Here is a 10,273-nt window from a genome sequence, read left to right as displayed (position 1 = left end):
GCAAAGTGCGAAGGCCAGGCTTGGAACTAGCCACGTGTGACTACGATGCAATTTTTTTTTAATAAGAATTCATGACTTTGTTCACTATATTAACCTTCGGTTAGACAGCGAGTACTTTGGAACCTAAAAAATTGTTCAGCTCGTTTAGATTTCATGAATTTTTAAAATCTGTTTTCAACGTTGAAGGGCCCCTTTGTAATAAATACTTCGCAAGCGATGAGCGCTATTAATTTGTAAAGAATTCCTTACAACTATAAGCAATCAATTTCCCACGAAACAATGTTTTCAACATCATGTCAACAAATTGTTCAACTAAATAAAAGTACGTTCAATTGTTTCTGCTCCAATCTAACAGTAAATATGTGGTCTATCATCAAGTGTTTTCTACTACTCACACAACGTGGTTTGTGCCTACGGTCGATCGCTGGTCCTTTGGCACAATCAAAACATCCGACGGACGTTCCCGATGGCGTAACGCCAATCCACTGATTTCAAATTGATCCAATAATTCCGAGCTATTCAAGTACTTGTTACCAATGTTTAGTAAATCGCACTTGAGCAATCGATGGGAAAATTCTTCGTCATCCAAGAGAATGCGAGCCAAATGGTGGGGTTTGAAATGCCGCTCAATCGCCGCTTCTCGGCTCTTTCCTCCAAAATAAACGAGCAACGCCATGAGCAACAGCAGCGCACACCCCACGAACGTGAGAATCGCCGACGCCCGAGGTACGGACAACGTCACCTCAACGAATTCGACACTGGCATCAAACGCTAACGTCGTCGCACTCAACTTGTGTTTCACGACGCCATGTTGAAAAACCCAAAAGAGAGCCGACATGTACGCTGGCTGCAACGACGATTCCGAATACAAGTGCGAACGCTCGACGTGATCCATAAACGCCCCGCGTTCGCGTTCACAGTGTGATCCATCCACGCCTGTCCATCCACTTGTGTCCTTGAAATTTCGAGGAAAGACAAAGTCGCTCTTGAGAATGTCACTTCGGTCCACTTCTTGTGCATTTGACGTAATGAGAGGCGTCCAGAGCCGCACGGACGGCGAGTAGGACGTCAAATTGGCAATCGGTACGTGGAATTGACCCACGATCACTTGTCGTGTCGAATCGTCCAACGGAAAGACAAGACCGTGACAATCCTCGGCCTCACACGTGGCCTCATATGTGTCGGCAAGGTCTGCAATATCCCAAACCAATCGACCCACGGTGACTTGATGAATCTGTCGCGCATTCGTAAGCATCACGATCGAAGCTTCTGTATGAACATCTTTACGAATCGAAGAACTCATGGCATCACCAACAATTCGCTTTGCAAAGCTCACGACGAGCATTGAAGTTCTTGAACGTACGCGACAGTCGGTACCATTCATTGTCGCTCGAAAGTCTTCGTGTCCGTCACGATTAAGACAAATTGGTAATGCGCGAACTTGACTCCCTTCGTCAACCGACGCAGTTGTCAAAGCCGCACCCACGGGACTCACAACGCATCCATGTCGTCCACACTCTTCTTTCGCATTAATTTCAAAAAGACCATCCAGGACACGAGGACCATAGTCTACAAACTCGGTCGTATCCTGCTTGACTTGGACTTTTCGTCGCAAATACTCGTGTGTCATGGGCAACTCGAGCGTCACGCCTTCAAACACAATCCCACCACTATCCGTGGTCCATGGGTACCGCACAAACTCCACTCGACTCTCCGCAACACTAACATTCTTCATAAACGGTCGCGTCGTGACAGCACGATTTAATGTACCCGATATCGCTTCCAGTAGTGATTGCATCGTCTCGGTGTCGTTGTTTACCGTCGCTTCGTTCGAACTCTTGAATTCATCCACAAGCTGAAACAAACTCGCATTCGTACTCGTGTCTTGCGGTCGAAAGAAATCGTCCGTCGCACGAAAGACGTAGCTCATGAGTTGCTGTGCCGCGGTGAATGTCATGGGTATCTGGACGTCTTGCAACGATTCGAGACGTGGTGTTTTTAAAGGCATGGACAAGGTATTGAAAGCATTCGTTTCGGGTGCAAACGGGAGCAATTCCCTCAACCACGGACGGGACGGGAAGCCGTAGTTTATCTGTGCGGGAAGTCGTCGAGGCGATGGTTTCTGGCACTGGCCTTGTGCGTTCTCCGCCGTAGCGTCGGCCAGTTCCATGGCGTTGCGAAGAATCGTGTGAAAACTCGACGAGGCATTCCATGTCGTGGTCATGGATGTCTCGTACGACGCAACGTCGTTGTCAGTGATTCGTTGGTCGAATTGGACCCTCTTTTCACTCACGTAGAGTGCCATGAAGCCATTCAAAAGCAAGTACAGCACGAGGTTCCCCACGAATGCCAAGGCCCATCGAGTCCACTTGGAACTCGTGTCTTGCATGGTTACTTGTGTGAAAAAGCACAGTAACACGGCGGGCACGACGGCGGTAATGAGGGCGAGTAATGGCTTGACAAAAACGGATGTAACGAGTCCGAGAATGAAATTGTACACGTCTAGTGTGACGGATCCTTCCTTCGAGGCTATGTGGGATTCCAGCACAAGACCAGCTTGTAAGAAGGCCATGAGGATTCCAATTAATGCTGCGCCAAGCACTGCTGTCAAGAGGATGCGAAGCCGTTGGAGGCGAACGAGAAGCGGCACGGCATTGGGCGCGAGTGGTCGCTGGTACAAAAAGTCTTTGTTTGTCGACATGGTCGTGGGGGACTCGACATCGAAGATGCGACTGCCTTGAAGACCTGTGAACTGGCTGTAATTCGAGCTAGTGGACTGCGAGAGCGAAATGTGCGAGACTTCTAATGGCGACTGCATCTCGGCGTGCGTCGAGCGCAAGTGGCTAAATTGTCTCTGCCTCGTTCAAACGCGGCGACGTCGAGTGGTGGCAAGGACAGGCGTGAGCGTGTGCAATCACTGAAAAAGAGAGTTTGGCCAGATGGCTAGAAAGAGCACGGGGTCGCCCCAAGACTGGAAAGACCAAAGCGTCTTATTCGTGAATGAGACGCAGTTTGAACGGTCTTGTAGGAAACATGGCAAAAGGTCCATTTTTTGTGTGTTGTCGCGGCCGTTGCGACTTGTTTTGGGTGCGACGGAACTGGTGCTTTATTAAGAAGAAAGACTTTGTAGTGTCGTAGCGGTCTTGGTTTCGAAAGAGTAATTTTTTATGAGGCCAGTGAGGTTCTGGGCGTCAAGTCCATACTGATATGGTGCGTGCCCATCTCCGAACTCGGAAGCAACTCCCTCTCATCCTATAGCGCAGGAGATTTAAGGGACACATGGATGTTATCAGTAGTTGGATACTGTACTGGCGCCGACTGTTGTCGAATGCTTTAAAGCGACCTTGAAGGTGGAGAATGACCAGCTGAAGGAATTAAAAATGTGGCCATTTGGTGCCTCCCCGAAAGGCCATGTCTGGGACTTTCGTAATAATACTCCGAATGTATTTAGGAACACATTTGCCGTTTCGATCTTGAATTTCGACGGATTCCTAGTATTATGCACAGTGCGTAATGACAGACAAGTTGAAGGGTTCCTCGAAGATCCATGTGACGGAGGGCTGCAACAGCTGCTACGTTAAGAGTTGGACAAATACCTTCTTCGATGGACAAAGACCCCTTTTTCTGCAAGAATATGATAACTATCAAAACCGGCTGCAGCGATTCCAAATTTGGTTCCATTCACTATTCTCGGTTCATATTTACCGCATGGCTACCACAAAATCTTGACTAATTATATGGAAAGATTTGCGTCTTGGTGTGTGACTAACAATGTCGCTATAATTGCACAACGAGTAAAATATAGAAATTGTAACGTTTGAGCTGAACACATCTCTTCGTAGACCAATGAATATCGATACTTTATATTACTAACGGTCATACACGCAAGATCTTGTTGCAACCGTATCCTCCAAAGTAATCGACTCCTGCCATAGTCTTCAGTCGAGAAGCAGCATCCCTTCAGACAAGACCACCGTCGTGCGCCTTCGTCCGCATGCTTCCATAGTCATTTCCGTGGCCGTTATTCTATACAATCCAACAACACAGCAGACAGACGTTAAGCAAAATGAAGTACCAAATTAGAATGTATATTACTGATTTGCAGCCCAAAAGAAAAACGCAAAAAAAAAAAGTCAACTCGGACTATACCGATGCAAAAATCTGCTTGTCATGCGGTCGGAACGAATCCTATTGTTGCAACCCCACCATCTCAATCACGTCAGAAAAAAAAGACCATCACTCGGACTACCTCAAACACTTACATCAATCGGTGGGGGAGACACCAGTTGATGCTGCGGATCCGGGTCGCTCGTAAGTCCTTGGTAATCTGGCTTCAGCGGCTCGCGCTCCAGCAATGCTGGCTGCATGTACACGTCCTCAAGCACGCGTTCCAGGTCGTCCATTTGACGAAACCGACGCGAGTCAATCATCACCGCTTGGTCCAATGGCAAATTAAGTGCAATTTTGGGGTACCGCGACGCCACAAATAAGTGAAAGGCCAGTGTTAAAAAGGGTAAAATAATCGCAAACGTCGCGGGCAATGCCACTTGTTTCGTCGCCAACACCGATGCCATGATAACTTGCGAAAAGATCAACGCACCGACAATAAAGCGATAAAGCGATGGGAAAAACGTGCCTGCAGTTTGCGTCGACGGCTCGTAGACGCAAAAGACCGCCCAGCGATACACTAAATCGGACAGCACCAAGTATACAAATGCAAAGTAATTCAAAATTGGCGCAATGGCACAAAACACAAGCACGAGCATGAGGATCAAAAAGTACTCTGATACTTGATCCGAGGCTGTAAACGTGCCTGGATGGGCAAGCGACGTGAGCCCAAGCCACGGTGACGCGCGTTCCCGTGGAGTTAACTTGGGCGCAAAGACTTGATAGATTGCCGCCTTGAGAATCGGCGTCACTCGTAGCAACTCAAGCGTCAAGTTGAGTCCCGTCTTGACCATGAGATACGTGATAAAAAACGACGACTGCACCGCGACGGAATCGCTAATGAGCGTCAAAATCGCACTGGCATTCAAATTGGTCGTACTGGATCCAATTACGGCATCAATGACCGTGCCACCAATAATCGGGAGCAAAAACGTCACGTAAATTTGGTAAATCACGAGTTTATTCAGTAATGACGCGTCAATTTGCGACGCAAATGCATGTCCTTCTCGTTTCGACAAGACCCCAAAGATAAGCGGTGCCAATGCCGTCATAATTGCCAGTAGCAACGGTGACAATTGCTCCAATACCGCGGCGACCCACGGATGCTTGTCAATCGTTGTAGCCAGCCACGACCACTCGCGCTCGAGTGTCGAGACCTTGGCAAACGACACGACTAGCCCCGTTGGGACGGTCCAGAGCAAGATGATCGCGGCACTTAGTGCCAACGAGATCAAGAGCCACGTGTCCTTGGTATTCTTCGACAGTCCAATGTTTTCCCATACCACGTCATCGACAGGAGCCGCGGGTTGTACGTGCATTTGCGTTGGCTCTGCGCTCTGTAAGATTTGCGTGCACGACTGCGCGGCTTTGAGACTACGGAACGTCACAAACCCCGCAGGACGCATAATGCCCAATTCCTTGTGTTTCTGATGCTTGAGACTCGCAATGTACTTGGACTCGACTTGTTCGCTCAGTGTTTCGTCGTCCTTACACGTGCCCTTTGTGCTACTTTCTGACGCTCCGATTGGCACCACGCGTGTGTCGTCGTCTTGACTCGCTTCAATCAACTCCCGCGCGACGGCGGCTTGACGGCGTACAATTGCACGCACTTCTATCTCCACGGCGTGGTTCAAATCTTGCAATTGGTCCTGAAACAACTCCACAGCGTCCACCTTGGCTCCACGCAGGAGTTGGTTGCTCGTTAGCACACGCTCCCCCGTCTTGGCACACGATGCGAGCACGTGCTCGAGTTTATTGCGCACTTTCACGCGTTCGGCCACGAGTTTCTCTAATGCTTCGCACTCGACAGCCACGTAGACGTGGAGCACTGACTTGGGAAAAAGCAGCTCGAGGTAATTGCGCAGCGTCTGCGGCGTGCACAGATGTGGAGGCAAGCCATTAAACACGACCGTGTACTGCTGAGGCGAGCGCCGCGACATGAACTCATGACGGCGTCGAATGTACTCCTCGTACTCTTTCCAGAGTAACCAACACGTAACGAGGGAGACGAGGTACATCGTACCCACCGTAAACCAAAAACGCCAGCGCTGGTCCGTCACCAAGTGCGATAACGTCATCCGGTACAAGGCATCAAACGACCCTTTTTGGGCATAGTAATAAATGGGAAAATTGGCCACGGAGCACAAAATCCCCACGGCAGTGACCTTTTCACACAGTCGCAAAAAACGCAAAAAGAAGAGTGTGTCCATGCCACAAGACTCGAAAATGTCATCGTCGCGCGTAAAATAGAGCAACTTGAGCCACCCAAAAACTTTTGCATCATGGCACTTGGTCACGAACTGATTCGTTGTCTCGAGGTTCCCCTCGCGACAGTAGTACGCACGTTGCAACTTGCGACGTCCCACCTCAAACGCCAGCCACCCGATGGCACCAATCACAAAATACACACGCATTCCGTTTAAAATCGTTTTTGATGGTGTCAAGTCCTCCGTGGCTGCCGCATCCGTCACGCTTGCAGCTGCATCCGCCATGACTTAGAATGGGAAGACCTCCCCGCGGTCTTTATTTGGAATGGTCGGCACTGGCCTGTGGGACAGGCGATTGTTTAAAATTTTACCTAGCGTAGGAAATTAGAAACCGTTTATAAAAGGTTCTCGAACCAAAGAGTTCATTGTTTCTTATTACATGTAAGCAAAGACATGCTCAGCGGCTAGGGTTGTATCACTATAGAGAAATGGAGCGCATAATGGCATGCGTGATATTTCAATTGGTGTCTTGCCTGGTCACAGCGCATGACGCGAAAATGGGGAATGTATCCAAGGCACTTTTCCGCGTATGTTAAGTAATTTAGATTGACGATTTATTTCCAATAAGATTTGCCTTACTAAATTCGTGTTTAAAGTAAATACGCATTGTATTAACTTCATGCGATTAGACCATATCTAACTTTTAAAAAGCTGCCAATTCCCACCTTTACCACGTTGAGCAAATCTCGCTTATTCATCCACAAAAAGCATGTCCTAACAACTTGGAGTGATTGTAACGGAGTGTATCGTTACATGAAATTAACAATTATGGTTGTTAATTAATATATTATCTTAAAGGTAGATACTATTTGGAGAAGATTACTTTACATGGTAATACTCTAAAAGCTTATTTATTGGTAGATATAGACCATTATATCTACTTTTTGCGCGGTCCAGTCAGCGCTGGACGCGCGCAAAGAGGAAGACAGATAAGATTTTACTACACGTTTCGTATTAGTTTTAAATTAAGTTCGTATTAGATAAATAAAAACAGAAGAGCTTAATTATATTAAATACAGTTTTCATTTAACCCTCTTAAAGCAAGTGTTTTGAAGTGAGTCTTCCCTGCACATACTAGTGTTAATGAAGTGACGTGAGGCACCACTCGCACTGAGGCAGCGCGAAGTGGACTTGTACTTAAGCAGTACAAGTCAGTAGTGCCCCGTTACACCTGGTAGCACTTTGTAATCCGTCCAAGGATCACAGTTCCATCATCTAACATGGACATGTTGAATGATAATGGAAATACGCATCACGTTTCGCGTGATAGCTATCCCTCTCTACGTGACATAAAAAGGAGTGCGGTCGAACGAATTAGTTCGACCGTGGGAAACGATGCAATCTTGGCAATGCTGTCCAATTTGAAAAAATATGCCCTCCATTAAGGCCATCGCCAAGTTCAGACAACATGAGCTTGATGAGGCGAAGGAGAACATAGCCTTGCTGAATCAGCAAGGCTCTCAACAGGCAGAACTGTTGAGGTTACAACAGGTACAGACTTCTGTACTTAAGATGACGCACACGCGTCGTCTCAAAACCTTAAAGATTCACATCTTTAAGTATAGTGGAGTCAAAGAAGACTTCCTCTTAAGATGGTTTGTCGAGTTGGACGATGCCATAAGGGCACGTCACATCGTCGACGAGCAAATGCAAGTCGCATTCGCTCAATCAAATTTGGCAGGTCGTGCCAAAACTTGGGCACTAGGTCTTGAGTTGCGCGACCCATATGTCTTTGGGTCGCTAGAGGCTTTTAAAGCCCGGCTAAAACAGACGTTTGAACCGCCTAGGGCTGAGTTCAGAGCTTGATCAGAGCTTCTGAAAATCAAGCAAGGCAAGCATGATATTCACGCTTATGCCTAGCACGTTCGACTCTTTGCGAGTTGTATTACAAATAACCCAGCCCATGAACGCACGTTCATTACGGTGTTCATGCAAGGACTTAGGGGTAGTCCCGTGAAGACCAACTGTTCCGCTTAGAACTGGATACGCTTAATGAAGCAATGTCCGTTGTGGAACAATAGGACTTAAGCTTGAGACAGGCTCAAGCTAGTTCGTCATCATATCGTCCTCCAAGACGACGCGAACTTGGAGGTCTATAACCTATGGACCTTTCCTACGTCGAAAGAGAGAAACTCGCTTTTCGAACAAGCACTTGCAGATATGCAATCGCTGTCAAAAGATATTGCAGAAATGCAATCGCTGTCAGAAGTTAGGACACTACGCTCATGAGTGTAGTGCTCCACGCCCAGTACCGAAAGGTACTTAACATAATTGTGGACCAAATGCCAAAAGGGCAACGGTGAGGTACGACGTTGTTCAAAAAACCGCAACAGCGAGGCGGACCGTCAAAAATACGGTTGGGATCAGTACGGGCGCAACACCCTACTGATCCAGCAACCTCAAGAGAATTTGCAAATCTCTTGACTATGTTGCTCCAGACACACAATCATTTTGTGTCTCTGCACCTGTTGATGATGTATGCGTCATCACCTTGAATTTAAAAGTGACAATGATTTGTCACTTAGAGCCCTAGTGGACTGCGGAGCGTCGAATAACTTTATTCGTCGCCAGTCGCTAGAGGGTCGTAGGCTCAAATATGTTGAGCGCGACATCCTCCAACGAGGATGACGGTGCGTCTAGCGACAGGCCAGTGATGAAACGCGTATTTAAATTTCATTACATGTTAAAAGATTTACAGTACGATGATAATTTCATCGTACTGGATTTGGATGACAAATTTGATGTCATCGTAGGTCTACCTTGACTTAGAAACTATGAGCCAAGGATCAGCTGGCAGCATCGATCCGTAACGATGCCTGCCACTTGTTCATCGGACGGCCATCGGATGAACGTCTTGGAGCGTCCACAAGCGTGTAGATGTACTACGAGTGAGTGCGATACCCTCACTTGTTGTACGGTCGTTAGCACGATTGCACAAGATGACATTGTGATTACTAATCACACTGTGGAGTCAGCTGCCGGCGGCTGTACGAATGCACAGGCGGCGCTGAAGGTCCACCACTCGAAGAAGTCGAGTGGATTGAGACATGAATGCACTTCTAGCGAACGACATTCAAGCAATATACCAGTTGCCCCAAAGAAACTAAACGATGATCCTAGGCCGAGCAGATATCCGACCGTAGTGGACCCGAGTGTGATAGCGCAATCACACTCGAAAGACGTTTAGGGAATTAATCCTCACGTTCTTGAGGAGAAATCTCCTCAAATAGTCTATGTTGAAGTGACTAGACTTCAACATCCCGAGGGATTAATCCCTCAACAGCCTGTGGATATATCCCAGGAGAAACCGAGACATTAAATGTCTTGGTTAATAACGGATCGAGAGTAGGCGCTTATACTCTTGATCTGCATGCGCCTCCGAAGTTTAATTCGGAGATAAATCAATTGCCAACCCTAGAACCTAAGCGGTTCTTGAGAGATCTGCATGGTGGTAAAATCAAGCAGATCTGCGTACTCGTCACAGAGGACGATTACGTAATCGACATTCGGTCAGCGGTAATTTTTGCAGAGAACGAACGGGTTCTCAGCAGCTCATCGATGGACGAAAGTGTCCTCGATGTGAAGACTCGGATTGAAAGATACAGTACTCAATCTTGGGAGTCACTCAAGGGAAATCCTCTATACGAGGATTTAATAGAATTCAGGGATGTATTCCCTGAAGCAGTTCCATGCGAGTTGCCTAAGGATAAAGGCACTCGACATGAGATCGAGCTCAAACCGGGCTCGAAGTACTGTGTCATGAAGCAGTGGCCACTGCCTCGTGAACAAGTACTTGCGATCGATAAATTCTTTACCGATCGAGTAAAAGCGGGCCATGT

The 10,273-nt window shown here is 47.5% G+C and overlaps 2 protein-coding genes across 2 annotated transcripts; both read right to left on the bottom strand.

The window, feature by feature from the left end:
• Window positions 1–391: 391 nt before the first annotated feature.
• CCR75_009700 (uncharacterized protein) lies at window positions 392–2,818 on the bottom strand (the record flags this gene model as incomplete). The annotated part of the gene is made up of 1 exon (XM_067967739.1): window positions 392–2,818. The coding sequence occupies one exon, from the start codon at window positions 2,816–2,818 to the stop codon at window positions 392–394; it is 2,427 nt and encodes an 808-aa protein (XP_067817910.1).
• A 1,015-nt stretch (window positions 2,819–3,833) lies between these two features.
• On the bottom strand, window positions 3,834–6,706 carry CCR75_009699 (uncharacterized protein). The gene is made up of 3 exons (XM_067967738.1): window positions 4,263–6,706; window positions 4,150–4,188; window positions 3,834–4,026 (listed from the first exon to the last, which is right to left on the bottom strand). Exons 1-3 carry the CDS (start codon window positions 6,657–6,659, stop codon window positions 3,961–3,963), a joined length of 2,502 nt encoding a protein of 833 aa, XP_067818207.1. The 5' UTR covers window positions 6,660–6,706; the 3' UTR covers window positions 3,834–3,960.
• Window positions 6,707–10,273: the final 3,567 nt, after the last annotated feature.

The sequence above is a fragment of the Bremia lactucae genome, linkage group LG9 (genome assembly GCF_004359215.1).
Source record: "Bremia lactucae strain SF5 linkage group LG9, whole genome shotgun sequence".
Classification (NCBI taxonomy): Eukaryota; Oomycota; class Peronosporomycetes; order Peronosporales; family Peronosporaceae; genus Bremia; species Bremia lactucae.
Note: the sequence above shows the minus strand (reverse complement) of the source record. Positions and strands in the feature narration are given on the sequence as shown.

Coding starts and splice junctions, on each gene's coding strand:
- CCR75_009699 (XM_067967738.1), bottom strand. CDS start 6,659: ATGGCGGATGCAGCTGCAAGCGTGACGGATGCGGCAGCCACGGAGGAC. Junction 4,189..4,262: donor TGTCTCCCCCACCGATTGAT/GTAAGTGTTTGA, acceptor TTGCAACAATAG/GATTCGTTCCGACCGCATGA. Junction 4,027..4,149: donor ACAAGCAGATTTTTGCATCG/GTATAGTCCGAG, acceptor TGGATTGTATAG/AATAACGGCCACGGAAATGA.